The sequence below is a fragment of the Desmodus rotundus genome, chromosome 12, assembly GCF_022682495.2.
Source record: "Desmodus rotundus isolate HL8 chromosome 12, HLdesRot8A.1, whole genome shotgun sequence".
NCBI classification, from domain to species: Eukaryota; Metazoa; Chordata; class Mammalia; order Chiroptera; family Phyllostomidae; genus Desmodus; species Desmodus rotundus.
In genome coordinates this window covers 67927544-67945590 of record NC_071398.1, presented here as the reverse complement: position 1 = coordinate 67945590, position 18047 = coordinate 67927544, and the positions used below count along the sequence as shown (strand labels likewise).

The 18047-nt window shown below is 40.5% G+C and overlaps 1 protein-coding gene across 2 annotated transcripts in view; it reads left to right on the top strand.

The window, feature by feature from the left end:
• NOTCH2 (notch receptor 2) overlaps nt 1-18047 on the top strand; it is a 200663-nt gene that overhangs the window by 171034 nt on the left and 11582 nt on the right. For both annotated transcript variants that reach the window (XM_053916245.1, XM_024570615.4), the window contains exons 18-26: nt 2878-3106; nt 3880-4081; nt 5485-5638; nt 7443-7627; nt 9244-9376; nt 11965-12201; nt 14656-14768; nt 15728-16230; nt 17570-17917. In XM_053916245.1, the coding sequence (XP_053772220.1) occupies nt 2878-3106; nt 3880-4081; nt 5485-5638; nt 7443-7627; nt 9244-9376; nt 11965-12201; nt 14656-14768; nt 15728-16230; nt 17570-17917 (2104 nt within the window). The remainder of the gene's footprint in view (nt 1-2877; nt 3107-3879; nt 4082-5484; nt 5639-7442; nt 7628-9243; nt 9377-11964; nt 12202-14655; nt 14769-15727; nt 16231-17569; nt 17918-18047) is intronic.

Below are 18047 nucleotides of genomic sequence, written 5' to 3'. Positions count from 1 at the left end.
GCTCCTTTGCCCCCAGGGGACAGAGGAGCACACAGGCCTGGACTGGAGGCAACCACCACTCCATGCCAAGACTGGCCACCCCAGTAGTTTTTCACATGTCTCTAATATTAGTATTTTTACAATCTTCTTTTTGAAGCTAGTAGCTTTAGGAGTTAAGATAATGGACTCTGTTTTAATCATTTCCTTACTGATTTACATTGACAAACTGGGGACAGTGATATGATAGCTCTTTTTTTAAAGCTGATTATCGAGGTATAATTAACATTTAATACACTGCCAATATTTTAAGTGTACAGTTCAGTGGGTCTTGATATATGGCAACTGAAACTATCATTCAAGCTAATGAACATATCCATCCTCCTAAAAGTATTCTCATCTCTTATAATTTAACCTTTCTTTCCATTTCCCTGTTCTAGGCAATCAGTGATCTACCTCTGTCATTAGAGATTTGTTTGCATTTTTTACACTTTTATTTTTTTTTAAGATTTCATTTATTGACCTTTAGAGAGAGGGGAAAGGAGGGAGAGAGGCAAACATCAATGTGTCTTTGCCCCTCTCATGCTCCTTTACTGGGGACCTGGCCCACAATCTAGGCATGTGCCCTGACTGGGAATCAAACCGGTAACCCTTTGATTTGCAGGCTGGCGCTCAATTCACTGAGCCACACCAGCCAGAGCTACACTTTTATATAAATGTAATCATATAATACAAACTCTTTCTTAGGGAGAGGGAATGTGACTTCTCTCATTCAGCATATTATTTGAGACTTTGAGACTCATCCATGTTGTGTGATTTAATAACTCATTCTGTTTAATTGCTGAGTAGTATTCCATTGTTTGGAGATACTACAACTCACTAGTAAGACATCTGGCTTTTTTACAGTTTCAGGGTATTACAAATTAAGCTGCTATGAATGAGTGCGTGCAGACATGTGGTTTTATTTCTCGAGTAAATATCTAGATGACAGATAAATAATTGAATTATGTAGTAGGTATATATTTAACTTTTTTCAAAATTGCCAAAATATTTTCCAAGGTGGTTGTACCATGCTTGTATTCTTACAAGCATAGTATGAGAATGAGAGTTCCAGTTAAATCACATCCTCAGGAACGCTTGATGTGATTACTCATTTTAATTTTAGCTATTCTGCTGGGTGCATATAGTATTTCACAGTGGTTTTAACTTGCATTTTCCTATTTATTAATGATGTTGAGTGTCTTTCATGTGCTTATTGGCCAGCTGTATATCTTACTTAGTGTGGTATCTATTCAAGTTGCTGCCCAATTGAAAAATTGATTGTCTTATTACTGAATTGAAAGGGTTCCTTATGTCCTAGATAAATTTTCTGTCATATATTTGCATTACAACTATTTGCTGCCAATTTATAGCTTTTGTTTGACTTTTTTGAAGAGGAAGAGTTTTCTTTTGATAAAATTCAATATACCCATAATTTTCTATTATAGCTCACTTTTCTTGTATCATGTTTAATAAAACCTCAGTAACCTAAGGTCACTGAGGTTTTATCTTCTTTGATTTATTCTGAAAGTTTCATACTTCTATCACTGACCTTTAGATCAATGATCTATTTTGAGTTAATTTTTGCAGTTAGTGTGAGTTTTAAAAGTTTTAAAGACTAATTTTATTTTCTATTCTTGCTAAACTCACTATTCTAGATTAGTTTAGCTACTAGTTTAATTTAGATTTCTAGGATTTTTTTACAGAAATAATCATGTTACCTCTAAATAAATACAACCACTATGTCCTTTATTTCTTTTGAAATCTGTATGCAGTTTAATTAATTTTCTTGCATTATTGCAATTTAGTACATTCTAGGTATAATTGATGGAGAAATTTAAGGGAGTGGCATCAAACTATTTGGATTCCTTTGTACATTACTTAGTATCTCAGTCAAATTTTTCAGTATTTAAAATTTTTCCTTATTTGAAGTAGGACTGGTAATGTTTATATTTAGTTTAAAATAGTTCATTAAATTATGATGAGTTTCCTAAATGATGCTATGGAAATTATAGTAGCTGTGTACTGTGTACTGTGAATTAGAAGGGATAATACGATTTTTACAATTGTTCTAGTAGAGATTCCAGATGAGCCTCAGAATGAAAGTAGTCTAATAGATGAATAAGTTATATTAATTATTCCTCTTATAAAATAGGGGCTCTGTTACCCACTGGGTATTTAGTTTTCTTTTTATGTTTATAACCTGCCTTTGCAATTATATTTTAAGGTCTTTAAGAGCAGGGCCTATATCTTGTTTTTCTTGTTCTGATTTGAATGCCATCAAAATGCGGAGGATGGTGCCATGGTGGTAGTTCAAAGTTTGTTGATTAACTGGTGTGGTGTTGTAAGACTGAGCTATGTGATATTTAAACCAAAAATCACCTTTGTTTCCTAATTCTACCTAGGCCTAAAAAATAAAAACAGAAAAGAAAGGAAGGCAGGGTGAATGGAAGGAAGGGAGGGAAAAGAAAGAAAGATGGCTCAGCACAGGAGGCTGATTACTATGTATTCTGTCCTGTCCCACCCACTCCACTGCCATGTACCACTTTTAAAAATTCTTACTGACTTTTTGAGATTCTCTGTGTTGAGGGCACATATGTGTAGGGACAAATGCACATTTTATGACTATTAATTTTTCAAAACTCTTAGTGATATACGTGAAGCTCATTCCAGTTATCAACTAGGCAAGTGTTACTGCATTCATTTTCACAAATGGAGGAGTCAGGATGAAGAGATAAGGAAAAGTACAAGTATAGAAAAGTCAGAATTGTTACTGCTTAGTGTGACTCAGTTCACCTTTATGAGTCTAAGATTAAACTGCTGGTGTGGTTCAGAGCTCTAATTCTTGTTTTAATGGTTTAGATCCGTGCCAGAACGGAGGTTCCTGTGTAGATGGAGTGAATGCTTTCTTTTGCCTGTGCCTTCCGGGCTTCATTGGGGATAAGTGTCAGACAGACATGAATGAGTGTCTGAGCGAACCCTGTAAGAATGGAGGGACCTGCTCCGACTATGTGAACAGTTATACTTGCAAGTGCCAAGCAGGATATGAAGGAGTCCACTGTGAGAACAACATCGACGAGTGCACTGAGAGGTGAGCAACCCTATGCACTTGGGTCCCGATGTCTTATGGGAAAGAAGGAGCACAATAACTGGGATTGTGGGGCAGAGGTAAGGTATCCACTTGGGTCCTAGTCTGTAATCATCTCCTGTTGCCCAGTCCTGATTCCTTGTAGACGTGGAGTTAGCAGGTCAAAGGTCAGGGACTGACAAGCTTTGTGGGATGGATCATCATTTATTTCTTGCTTAGGGAACAGAAAAAGATACACACATAATTCTGAACAAAAGAAAAATTTTCTTCTTTGTCTTTTGTTCCTATTAGTCGACAATTTAAAATTTTCTATTTGCAGATTTTTCATCACTGTTTAAGTAATTTCTGGAAGGTCTGTTTCTTTTTTATTATCATCAACAATTTGTTGTGTTTCTCTTTCATAAAGAAATCTAGAGTCAAAAGCTATCTATGTAGCACCTTTCTTATAAATTAAATTGACTTAAGGATAAAATGAAATATGATATATGTGGAAGGACTGGGTGAAATCTGGAAAGTTAACTTTCTCTGGGAATCTGTCATTAACTCAGCCTTTTAAATACTTGTCTAAGTTTCTTGGTTTTGGAAAGGAAGCTGGGACTTGACTGATTGGCAACCTGTCTAGTTTGTAAAAAGGTAAAATGTACTGGCTGTAGGACTTTGGGATGCTCAGGAGCATTTGCCTCTGTAACATCCTAGATTTCAGGAACCTTGCTTTTTAAATGGCAGGTCAGAGGACCAGATTACATAGTTGACGGTGCTCTCTGTTTGCTTCTTAGCTCCTGTTTCAATGGTGGCACATGTGTTGATGGGATTAACTCCTTCTCTTGCTTATGCCCTGTGGGCTTCACTGGCCCATTCTGCCTCCATGAGATCAATGAATGCAACTCTCATCCATGCCTGAATGAAGGAATATGTGTTGATGGCCTGGGTTCCTACCGCTGCACCTGCCCCTGGGGCTACACTGGGAAAAACTGTCAGGTAATTAAATTCCAGACCACTCACTCCACTTCCTCAGAGGAGCAAAGTATTATACCTGCTTCTTTTCTAGGTGGAATAAGCCCCTCCTAAAAGAGAAAATTATAGGTCTCAGGGATGTCCCTGAGATAAATCAAGTTAACTTTTTAATAGCTAGTAGATTCCAAAATAGTGACAACTGGCAAGATTATACAGATTAAAAAATGTAAGATTGTTGTTAACAGGCTGAGAACCACAGAAAAAATACATGTAGGAAATAAGCACATAGATATTATTTATATTAGAAATATAGAAAGGGAAAAAAGAATCAAAATTAAATTTTTGAAAGTCAGATATAATATCTAAGGGGATAATAAGTACCATGTCTTACAATGTTGTACCATTCTCAAAACCAAGCTATTTACATATCATTTAAATTCAAATATATAAATATACATTTTTGTAGACTCTTAGGTTGGAAGGACCCCTCAGAATCAACTGGTTTAGCCTTTCATTTCATGGAAGCCCCAGAGGGACTTCCCAGAGGGAAAAAGTAACTCTTTTAAGGTTGCATACCAAACAGTGTATTTAATTTTATGCCATTTTACCTATTAAAGTAGCCTTATAGTAGCACTTTGGTAAGACTTTGTCTATATTGGACATGCAGATATTACCAGCTCTGCACATTAAACAGCTTGTTGCCAATTCTGTGGATGAGGAGGACATTCCTCATGGGCTTCTGTTTAGTCTCCTGGTGTGAAATTATAAATCCTGGTGGAGCATTTTGTCCTTTCCCCTATGGCCCCTTCTTTCGCAAACAGTCTGTGTTGTGAATTTGCCTTCCTCTCCCCAGAGGCCAAGCCTCACCCCCTCCACCCCCCCATATGTAAATTGTGTAGAGAAGCGCCAGTCTGCTTACACTCTTTGCCTCATGTTTTTCATAAGCCTGATTTTCTCCCCTCAAAATATGCTGTTTAGTGGTTTTTAGGTTTATTAATAGGCTTTAAGTTCTTTTAGGCATGCTCACCACAGATTTGCTCAGGACCCATGTGGATTTCTCACACAGGAGTAGCACGGGGAGTTAGTTACCTGTCTGACAGCTTTGACTCTTTTGCTTTCCAGCCCTACAGGATGGCCACATATTGAGGCATAATCATGATATAGGGAATAACTTTAACCTATTGGGCTTCCTCAAATTCTTAAATGTCTGTGTTAAGAACTTTTTAAATAGCAGAGCTAAGAGGAATTGGACTGTATAAAGTGATTAGATTACTTGGGAACACTGGATCTAGTTTAAGGTAAGGTAAGTTTAAAAAAATTAATTAGTGTGCTTTTCCTTGATTTCTTAAAATGCAGTGTAACTTATTTTCTTCATTTCTGGTATGTGGATGTGTGGATATTGACATGTGTGTATGCCCCTTTTTCAGACCGTGGTGAATCTCTGTAGTCCGTCTCCATGTAAAAACAAAGGTACTTGCGTTCAGGAGGAAGCAAAGTCCTGGTGCCTGTGTCCATCTGGATGGGCTGGTGCTTACTGTGACGTGCCTAATGTATCCTGTGAGGTGGCGGCCTTCCAAAGAGGTAAGTTAGGCCTTCTCAGGCTCCAGGATCATTCCTGGAAGTATTGACTGGCCTGTGTCATCTTAGGGTAAATATCATTACTGTGGGATGCGAAGGCAGGGCAGACAGTACGGGGTGGGCAAGGCTCTGGCAAAAGGGTCTGAGACAGAAGATAAAAGGGCAGAAGCACAGGTTTAGAGAGTCCAAAAAAGAAATGTATTTGTATGCCTCTTCTTCTTTATCTATTCACCAACCAGTGGACACCTAGGTTGCTTTCTTATCTTGGCTGTTATAAATAATTCTGTGATGAACATAAGGGTGCATATATCTTTTCAAATTAATGTTTTCATTTTCTTTGGATAAATACCCAGAAATGGAATTGCTGGGTCATATGGTAGTTCTATTTTTTATTTTTTGAGGAACCTCCATACTATTTCCCGTAGTGGCGGCACCAGTTTACAATCCTACCAATAGTGCACAACGGTCCCCTTTTCTCCACATCCTCGCCAACACTTGTTACTTATTGACTTTTTGGTAATAGCCATTCTAATGGGTGTGAGGTGGTATCTCATTGTGATTTTGATTTGCGTTTTCCTTATGATAAGTGATGTTGAGCATCTTCTCATATGTCTGTTGGCCATCTCTGCATCTTCTTTGAAGAAATGTCTATTCAGGTCCTCTTCCCATTTTAAAAATCAAGCTGGTTTTGGTTGTTTTTGACGTTATAAGTCTTTATATATTTTGGATATTAATCCCTTATCAGATATATGATTTGCAAATATCTTCTTCCATTCAGTCGGTTGTCTTTTCACTCTGTTAATGGCTTCCTTTGCTATGCAAAAGCGTTTAAGTTGGATGCAGTCCCATTTGTTCATTTTTACTTTTGTTGCCCTTGCCAGAGGAGACACATAAAAGAATATATTGTTAAGACTGATGTCAATGAGTTTACTGCCTATGTTTTTTTCTAGAAGTTTTATGGTCAGGTTTACATTTAAGTCTCTAATGCAATTTGAGTTTATTTTTGTATATGATATAAAGAAGCATTAGAGTTTCATTTTTCTCATGTACCTGGTCAGTTTTCCCAACATCATTTATTGAAGAGACTGTCTTTTTCCCATTGCATATTCCATCATACATGAATAGATAGAGATGTGATATACATTGTACAAGAAAATATTAATCATCAAAAAGTGAAATCTTGCCATTTTTGACAACATAGATATCTAGATGCCATAGATATCTATGCTAAGTGAAATAAGTCAGAGAAAGGCAAATATTCTATGGTCTCACTTATATGCAAAATCTAAAAAAAAAGCAAAACAGAAATGGACTCATAGATGTAGAGAACAAACTGTTGGTTGCCATAGGGGAGGGGGGGAGGAGATGGGTTAAAAATATGAAGGGGATTAAAGGGTACAAACTTCCAGGTACAAAATAAATGTCCTGGGGATGTAATGTACAGCATAGGGAATATAGTCAATAATATCATAAAAACTTTGTACGGTGACAGATGGTTACTATACTTATCATGGTGATCACTTCATAGGCCGTATAAACATTGAATTATTATGATGTTGTACACCTAAAATTAATATAATATTGTATGTCAACTATAGTTAGAATAAGAAATGTATTTTAAATGAAATGAAGGCATATTACACTTTCAGGGCTTATTTTCAATACATATCTGATGTTGATTGTCATGAATTAGACAAGAATAAAATTAGATTTGTCAACTGGCGTGATTAATTTGCTCATTAGTTGGTCTGAACCTGACATGTCATGTGCTCCTCTGTGATGTCTCTTCCTCCACGGGGTTTCCCAGGATTGCCCACTGACCGCTTGTGCCAGCACTCAGGCGTCTGTATCAATGCCGGCAACTCACATCGCTGCCAGTGCCCCTTGGGCTACACTGGGAGCTACTGTGAGGAGCAGCTCAATGAGTGCTCGTCCAATCCCTGCCAGCACGGAGCCACCTGCCATGACTTCATTGGTGGATACAGATGTGAGGTAAGATAAGCTGCGCACATCGGAGACTTCCCAGAAGATGGTGCAACTATTGTAAAAACTAAGATAATGACTTTAGCTGCTTATGTTTTATTTGTACAAATTTATACACTTTTTTGTATCCAATCACCATTACGGTATTTACTCATTACTTGTTCTTTCAGTCCCCTGTGCAATAAGTTAACATAGCTCTAGTAAGATATTTTCATAGAGTTCTGGAACCATGTCACTTCCAAGGGTTGCCTCCAGGATTCAGAGCCATTATTCACTACCAGAGTGCATTTCACAGGCCCACCAGAGCCCCCTGGCATTTCCCTGAGCAGCAGGTGAGATAGGAGAAGCTACTTCAAAGAGTGTCCCTTTGACCCATGCCATCTTTGTATACAGTCATTGATCAACCCAACTAGTAATTCTTTCAAAAAATGTTGCTCAGCCTGTTCTATGTAGCACTGTACTGATTGTTGCATGTGCATATTTGAGGAAGTGTGTGTCTTTTAAGGGACATGTCACTGTCTTCTTAATATCTGGGCTGATAATGATTTCAGGAAGATGTTAACACAAGACCAGAGACATGAATTTGATACCAATTCAAGCCACCAAGCAACAATGAGAAAAGCTTTGCTTCTCTGCCTCTCAGAAATGAGCCAAAGATGGCTTCTGTATATTTGCCCCTAGGTTATTTCTTCATAGTAGCCTGGGACCTCTTAGCTCAAAAGTCACCAGTGCTAAACTCAAATTGTACGCATCCATATGTTTTAAACATAACTGTAATAAGTAGATTTTTAGCTATTTTGAGCCTGCCTGCTTTATATGTTCTGCAAAACAACACCCAGTATCTGCTAGTCAGAGCTAAAATAAGCCCCAGAATGTAAAGACCCCAAGCCACTGCTGCCCTTCACAGCTCTCTGACCCAGAGACTCCAGCCTGGCTGCTGAGTGACATCACGAAACACATAGGCCCCCCTCAATTACCCCTTCCCTTGGAGCTCACTTGCCCTCCTCTCCTTATCCTCCTTTCCCTAAGGGATGAGCTCCTGCTACAAGGGACTTCCCCCACATTGACACCTGTCACAGCATTGCTCAAATAAAGCCACCTCATGGTCAATATCTTTTTTCTTGGTCAGCCCTGAAATCCCTCAAACACCAAGATTTACTCTAGCTTGATAGCCTACCTCCCTTGCCTTCACCTCTATCTCAACCAGTCTCTCACACATACATGGAGTTTGCTGAACTTGGAGATGAATAAATGCAGTGTCTTTACTACCATCCACACAGACATCCTCATCATACACAAAGGAATACATATTTTAAAGATAGAAACCTGCACAGGGGAGGGACAGAAGTTTTGCACAGGGGTCGTATCTGAAATATCCCTTGATATTCAGTCCTTGCCTTCCTTTAAAGTAGCTCTTCAAGCTGGTGTAGGTAAATGCTGGTAAGCTGCAGTCAGCCCTGCACAGGAGGATTATTGGGAGTGTGATGATGCCAGAGAGACAGACGAGAGCTGGGTAGAGCATAGGGGGCAGAGGGTCACAGTAATGCTCCAGATCTCCTTTGCTCTCATAGTCTGTTTCCAATGATGGTCCAATATTTCTTGTCCTTTCTGTTTGCTCCTGGCAGTGTGTCCCAGGATACCAGGGTGTCAATTGCGAGTATGAAGTGGATGAGTGCCAGAATCAGCCATGCCAGAATGGAGGCACTTGTATTGACCTGGTAAACCATTTCAAGTGCTCCTGCCCTCCAGGCACTCGGGGTATGAAATCAGCCTTACCTGTTCTCTGTCCAGGGCATTGTCTAAGTTATGAATCCAATTTTAGTGTTGAGGGTTTTTTTGTTTGTTCGTTTGTTTTTTTAAGTAAACATTTAGTTCTGAATCCTGGTAATTCAGCCATTCATTCTCTCATTTCTTGCTTGGCTCTGAAGTTCTGACTCATGCTGTTAGTGCTGTCTGGGTCTTGTTGACATCTAATATTTCCTGAAACACAGAAAGTGGAAATGATATCATGTTGCAACAGAACTAGCCTGGTTAGCAAGATTTCTTGGAACTTCAAGAGAAAACACCCAGCGGCCTCTTGAATAAATAATTCACATTTACCAGTTTATGTATTTTTTAAAACTTGCCAAGTCTTGCCTCCCTAAGGTAGGGAAATGAATGGATGAAAACATTTGCCTATTTTCATAAGCCCAGGGAGGAGCCTGATGGCTAAGGCTATAAATGAGCCTTTCAGTAAAGCCTACTAGGGGTTGTGACTTTAGACTGTGAAGCGTGGAGCCATCATTTGGCTCTGGCCCCTGACTCCTGTATGGAGCTTATTATTAGAATATTATTAGAGTATTATTTCTTAGAAGACATGTACCTACCTTCAGAATTTCATTATGTATATAGAAACCGAATACAAAGAAATTTTCCCCCTACTATTTACTCTGAAGACAGAATATTAGACATTCTTTTGCAGTTGATTTTTTTTTCATTTAATTGGAGATGTTTCTATATCAAAATATAGAACTTCCTTAATTGTTTTATCCTGCAGAATTCCCTTTTATGGTTATGCCATATTTTGCCTAACCAGTGCCCCAGTGATAGAAATTTGGGTTGTCTCACATGTACATAAGTATATTTATAAAATAAATTTTCAAAAATGGAATCTCTGGATTAGGGAATATGAGATATGCATTTGTATTTTGGTTGTTGTGGCTGAGTTACAGTGTATGAGCATACTGCTTCTCATGAACGCGTGGATGAACGCGTTGTCATTTGGTTTTCCTTTTTCTATGGCTCTCTGTTCATATCTATATTCTTTTTTTCTATTCTGTGAGTGACCTTAATATTTGACAGAGATTAGCTGTCTGTGACACAGAATGTAAATATACATATTTTCCCCATATGTTGGTTTTTGTCTTTTGATTTTCTGTATGGTGATTTTTTTCATGCAGAGTTTTTTATTGTAATCAGGTTGAAGTTATCAATCTTTTTTTATGGCTTCTGGATTTTGAGTCCTAGTCAGCAACACCTTCTACACTCTAAGATTATAAAGGAATTCTCCCATGTTTTCTTCAAGTCCTAGAATCCTGGAGCACTTTCTCCCCATGGCTGCTGATTTGTCCCAACACAATTTATTGAATATTTGATCCTTTATACAATGATTTGAGATGGAACCTTTATCAAATTATAAATTCCCCTGCATATTTGGGAGTTTTTCTGGGCGTTTTTTGTTTTTGTTTTTGTTCTGTTGTTCTGTTAATTTATCAGTACTACCCTAGAGGTTTTAATTATTATGGATCCTCTTTTCCAGGGTTTTCTAGGCTATGGTTATAGTTTATTTGTCCATGTAACTTTAGAATCAGGTTTTCTATTAAAAATCATATTGCTATATTTATTGGGGTCACATTAAATTTATACATGTATATAGAGAAAACTGATATTTTTATGATGAGGAGTTTTCCTAATGAAGTCACAGTGTTTTTCTATTTATTCACCTCCTTTTGTGTCTTTCATGACTATTTTAAAGTTTTCATATAGGTGTAGTACATTTCTTGTTACATTTATTCCTAGATATTTTATTTTTTGCTATTGCTATTGAAAATGAGGTCTTTTCTTAGATTTTTTTAATAGTCCATCTTATATTAGTGCATGCTACAGATTCACATGGTAGAAGTACAGAACCATTTTCCTTTCTTTTGTAATTTTTTTAGTTGATCTTGGGATCATTTCTAGACTAGTCATTGATTTCTTTTGTTTCTTTCTCAAAAGTATTTACAGATATTTATACTAGATGGCTCTTTTACATCTATAGTCAACATTAAATTAGTTCTGTTTCAAATAAAATAACCTTTGAGCTCTCAACAAGATATTTTCCCTCTATTCTTAATATAAGAAATAAATACACTATTTTACAGAAAAATAGTCAATGGGTATTAAACTTTAAAAGTCATTCAAAACTTAGTTTTCGGTTCTTACCAATATTGTTACATACTTGCAGTCTGTGTATTCTTTGTTATATTCTCTTTTCAACTGTTTTATATTTTGAATCAAGATGAGTAAATTAACAAGAAATTGTGAGTCTCTCTTGAGCTCCAGTTTCCTAGTCTCTCGGGTGAGACAGATAATACTAGTTGCTCCATGGGGACTGTGTCATGAGTGGAAGAACAGGTGTAACTGGCTACCAGGAAAATGATGGGCTGTTCTAGATCAAGAGTATGTTTTGCCCTGCCTGACCTAAAAGGTCCCACCACAGTGGAACCTGATTAATTTTGAAAGTGCCAGCAAGGGTGGCTCTCCCTTGCTAGAAGCAGTGTTCCAAGAATTGTCACAGGTCTTGATCTCTCCTCTCTTTCCTCCAGGCCTGCTTTGCGAAGAGAACATTGATGATTGTGCCAAGGGACCCCATTGCCTTAATGGTGGTCAGTGTGTGGATAAGATTGGGGGCTACAGTTGTCGCTGCTTGCCTGGCTTTGCCGGGGCGCGGTGTGAGGGAGACATCAACGAGTGCCTGTCCAACCCCTGCAGCTCTGAGGGCAGCCTGGACTGCATCCAGCTCACCAATGACTACCAGTGCGTCTGCCGCAGCGCCTTCACTGGTGAGAGCCTCTCCAGACTGCCTGCCTGCTCAGCTCGGGGCGGGGGTGGGGGCTCGGCATGAGGAGACTGGACCCTGAGTGATACCTTCCAGACCCAAGTGAAGCCTCTCACACAGGAAAAACTAGACCAGCTTCATTCAAGAGCCCAGGTTTTTTCTTCAGTCTGTGCTCCATAGTTATTGTAATCAATTTCTACCTTTTGTTTTTCCTGAGACACATTTTCTTTTTTTGCTATACATTGATTTTATATGTGTATGTGTATGTATATGCATATATATGCTATGTATATACACACATCTATAGTATAAATATGCATATGCTACATACATACACATATAGTATAAATACATGCATGCCATATATATAGTATATATAGTCTGTGCAATATATATGCACACATATGTAGTTATATATGCTATATACACATATACACATATATATAGTATATGTACATATACGTAGCAGAAATATAAAAAACAGAATTTGGGGAATAGTTGGGCAAAATAACATTTTTTAATTGTGGTAAAATGCACATAACGTAAAGTTTACCATTATAACCATTTTTAAGTATACAGTTCGGTGATACCAAGTACATTCACATTGTTGTACTATGATCACCAACATCTATGCAAAGAACTCTTCAGGAACCTTACACCTAACTCTAGTTTCATCACTCTGCCGTCATTGGCATCTAATGACTTGAGTAGCTGAGTAGTCACTGCCACTGTGCCACTGCCAGGGTACTTAGGGAGAGTAGGTCCAGCCGGAGTGTGTTTGACCAAAAATCCGGTGATAAAGTGTGTGAACTGGAAAGCTGCAGTGGTCACAGGGGTGACCAGCAATCCTAAGACATTTCTCAAGCTTTTTTCCTATCACAGAGCATAAAGATGACCAAGTCTGGCCTCAGAATAGGTGCTTTATCTTAGGCCTTTACTAGTTTCTTCTCCAAAAGGGAAGTTTGGTGACTTTGGGGGACTAAAATAATTGTTTCTGTCTAAATACAGCAGTATCATCAGATATTCTATTCAGAAATCTGTCTGGCATTTCTAGGGTCGTTTCCAATCTTACACTGTAGTAGTATTCCTTGAGAGTCAGGTAATAGGCTGTAGTAATCACCTTACTAATAATTTGGCAAGTTGGACTCTGCTACTTTCTGAGCCCATCTCTAGACATCCTTCCTTCCAATTTTAAAGATATGTTATTAAGAACTTCGGAACTTTATAAAGAATGGGAAAGATTTTGCATTATGAAAAATGCCTGGGTGCAATATCAGAAGAGAGGCATTGTATTGTGCATGTCATGCCTATTGAGGTAGTGCTAGATGGAGAGTATGAACAATCTGTCTACAGCCTCACATTACGCACGATGTGCTTGGAGAACGAGAGAAGCAAAGTTGCCTCCTGTTTTTTTGTCACCACTGAGGCTTCCTTTATCTGGAACAGTGACAGGCGCTTACAAAGGTGAAATAGATGAAGGGAGGAATGGAGACCACCTCAAGTTAGGGTTCCACAGCCAGGAAGGGGTGTTCATGCATTGCCCACACTTGTGGATTGAGCTCAATGATTGTAATTGTTGTGGGACGCTGTTGATGAGATGAATGTTAAGGGGCCCTCAGTCCCTGAGCCCTATGCCCATGCTGTGGTTGCTCTTGGTTCTTGGCTATGGCTGTGATCTGAAGAGACAAACATCTGTATTTCTTGACTCTTAGTTCTGGTTGGCCGAAATTATTACTCTGAATTTCCCTTTTAAAGCTACCTCTCCCCTCCTAAGTGACTGCAGGACAAAGGGTGCCTATCTCCTTCTATTTGCCAAGCAGCCCCAGCTGTGTGTCTCTGTCTTCCCCACGATTTCAGTTGCTTAGTTCACTTTATCTTGGAGCAGTGGGAAAATCAATTCTGGGAAAGTTAAGCTGTATTTTAAAGCAGTGCCAATCAGGTTACAGAATGGCTAAGAAATGATTGAAAAGCAATGTAATAGATGAAAATTCTCTATAAATTGCCAATCAGCATTTATGTGTATTGGCTGGGGTAGTTTCTCCTATGAAGAAGACAGTGTTAACAAAATGCAGTGAACAGTTTGCTAAGTATTTCTTTTGACTTATGAAAGCTAAGTGCCTTCAAAAAAGGCTGTGTCTTTTTGGGGACGGGGGAGGTTGTGGTGGTTTTAAAGCCAATTTTCATGTCCATCCTGTTTTGTGAATGAGTTGGGAATGCATGCCATGTTTCCATATATAGTGTAGACAAGACTGGTGAGGCGACTGGCCTGAGCCAGAGGTGAGTCAATCACATTGAGATCCAGTGAGTCCTTTCTTCATCTCTTATTCCCGTAGGCTTAAAACTGAACTCTCATACCTCTTACTCTGTCTCTAATCCTTTGGCTAGCTCACATCCTAATGGTGTTCTGTTCAGTAACTACTTGTGCCTTTTAAAATTCCTTTTCATTTTCTGTTTTGAGGTCGTCACTGTGAAACTTTCGTCGATGTGTGTCCCCAGAAGCCTTGCTTGAATGGAGGGACTTGTGCTGTGGCCAGCAACATGCCTGATGGTTTCATTTGTCGTTGTCCCCCGGTAAGTCTGTGTTGCCTACTTAAGGAGTATGCTGTCTTTTATGCAGTCTGACAAAGCTGAGCTCAAACCTGGTTTTTCCAAGTTCTATGGGGAGCTTTCTCAGTGGGGAGGTTTCTTAATTTTGGCTCCTTCACAAGAAAGTGCTTGGGTTTTCATTTAGAGCTGTTAAAATACTCCCAGAAGCAGTGAGCTCCCTAATCTCTGACTGTCGATCTTCAGACACACCAAAGGAAACCACAAGAAGTGGTGGAATGTGCCCTGGAAAAAAGGACCACCGTCTCTGGCTTCTTGGTCCTGTGCTGGAGGGTTGTCTTGCTGCCCAGATTGGGGCAGAGTTGGTTGGAAGTGCTGCTTTGCTTACATTCCTTAGCAAGGGCTATTTGGGAGCAGGTTGGTCCTTAATGTAGAAGGAAGCCTAATTTTAGCCATTTGCTGTGCCAACTCTTTTACCACTGCCAGAGGCTGAATCCTCCCTAAAACAGAGATCATTGTGTGTGGGGAGACACCAAAAGGAAGCCTGTGCAGTAACCCTGGCTTGGGCTAAATAAGCAGGGAGTATAACAATGAACTGACATGGGAAGATTTTTATTTACCCAGAACTCCTGATATGATTCCTGCGCTCCCATAAAGCCATTATATTATATTAGTGATCTAATGATGGTTAGGCAAGTACTTACGGATACAGTGTCACCTGTGTCTAATCCCACCATGACCTGGGGGCTTAATTTGGAAGTGATCTTTTAAACTGATAAAATTTACATCACTCCATGGAACCTTCCGCCCTGATAACTCAAAGAGGTCTCTTCCTAGAACTTGGTCCAGGAGCCTGCATGGAGAGATCTTAGCCAAGCGTCTCATCTTTCCCTCTCTAGAAGTATGGCAGAGGGGATTGGGAGGGGAAATAGGGCATGCCCTCAAGAGTCGATCCATCAACCTCATTTGTTTACTGACTTCCACAGGGATTCTCCGGGGCAAGGTGCCAGAGCAGCTGTGGACAAGTGAAGTGCAGGCGAGGGGAGCAGTGTGTGCACACGACTTCAGGGCCACGCTGCTTCTGCCCCAACCCCCAGGACTGCGATTCAGGCTGTGCCAGCAGCCCCTGCCAGCACGGAGGGAGCTGCTTCCCGCAGCGCCAGCCTCCGTATTATTCTTGCCAGTGCCCTCCACCATTCTGGGGCAGTCACTGTGAACACACAGCCCCCACCAGCACCCCTCCTGCCACCTGTCAAAGCCAGTATTGCAACGACAAAGCTCGGGATAATGTCTGCGATGAGGCCTGCAACAGCCATGCCTGCCAGTGGGATGGGGGTGACTGTTCCCTCACCATAGAGGACCCCTGGGCCAACTGCTCCTCCCCACTTCCCTGCTGGAAATACATCAACAACCAGTGTGATGAGCTGTGCAACACAGCCGAGTGCCTGTTTGACCACTTTGAATGCCAGGGGAATAGCAAGCCATGCAAGTAAGGGTCCAGGGTCCCTAGAAGCTGCAGGAGACTGTCACTAACACACCTCGGTTTCTTGTTCTTGCTCCTAACCACTCCAGTGCTTCAGCCCAAGCTGCCTCTGCCCTTCAGACTGGTGCCCTGAGGCCCTCTTTCTGGTGTCAGCCTTGTCCCATCGCACGCTACCCTGTGCTCTCCCTTGCTGACAGAGGTCCAGGAATGCTCATTGCACAACTACCCTCTCTCTGCCTATTTTTGCCTTCTCACCTGCTGCTCTCGTGACCTTCTGGGGAAATAACTTTTGGAAGTGGTGTTACCTACTCTCAGGCAGCCTCTCACATAACCTGCCTGCAGGATGGATGGAAAGGTCTGTACCCCTGTCTGTTTACCCCATTCCTTTCTCTAAGACTGGGTTTCCCCAGCTGGATTTATCAGGAAGCATAAGGTAGATTAGGCCACTTAACCCTCCTGGTCTTCACTTTGCAGTTATAGGGCACTTTATGGTTTACACAGTAACTTTCCTTTTAGCCCTCCCATTTAATTTGATCCTGATGAATTCTCAACAACCTTGTGAGGCATAGGTATTGTTAATGGCCTTTCACAGGTGAGGCCTGGAAGGTTAAATTGCTTGCCAAAGCACGTACAGCACTTCCTGACTCCTCGTGTCTTCATTGAGCCAGCGTGGCAAGTTGTATTATATGGTATAACTACCAAGAGGGGGGAGTGGGGGAGGAGGTGTAGATAAAATGGTTGTGCATTGTTTAGGTTTTGGGACTCGATTTCCTTTTCCCAGTATTTGAAAGAGGCTTTACAAGTTAGATGTGGTATCCTGTATGGGAAACACACCTTCCTGCCTGCCTTCCATAGCTGAGATTCAGTCTTGACTGGGAAGGAAATAGGCCATATTGACATGGTCCTTTGTATAGCAGCTCTTGATGGTTCAGAGCTGTGAATCCAGGCTCTGGAGGCACCTCTGAGAGGCACCTTTTACTTCTGAAAGTGGATGTAAAAACAGAGGAGGCATGAACCAGGTGTATTTTCATTTCAGGTATGCAGCTTTCTTTATACATCTGACGTAAGATGACAAGCTGCCAGGGGGCCCATAAGCCCAGGTAGCATGGTGAGCACCATATTGTCTCCCGTCGAGGGAGCACTCACTGATGTTGTGTGGCATAGACTCTATGTACTCTAAGATGGCAGAGATAGGAAATTCAAGGAAGGCTTCATGGGGCATTTGGGGTCTGATCTGGGCCACAGAAGATGGGTAGGAAAAATCCACAGTAGTTCCCCATGGAAATCCAAATAGAGCTCCAGTCTCATCCAAGCTCCTTTCCTTCCTCTGCCTCCCCCTGCCTAGGTATGACAAATACTGTGCAGACCATTTCAAAGACAACCACTGTGACCAGGGATGCAACAGTGAGGAGTGTGGCTGGGATGGGCTGGACTGTGCTACTGATCGGCCGGAGAACCTGGCAGAGGGTACCCTGGTTATTGTGGTACTGTTGCCACCTGAACATCTACTCCAGGATGCTCGCAACTTTTTGCGGGCACTGGGCACCCTGCTGCACACCAACCTGCGCATCAAACAGGACTATCAGGGGAATCTCATGGTCTACCCCTATTATGGTGAGAAGTTAGCTGCCATGAAGAAGCAGAGGATGACACGCAGGTCCCTTCCTGATGATCAAGAACAGGAGGTGGTTGGGTAGGTTCTTGGTTTCTGAACTTACAGCTCAATTTTACAAAGCCAAGTACTTCAATACACAGAAGAAGTCATAAGCGAATCTATAAAAATGCAAAATCAGACAAATAAAACAGCCCACCAAGTAAAATGA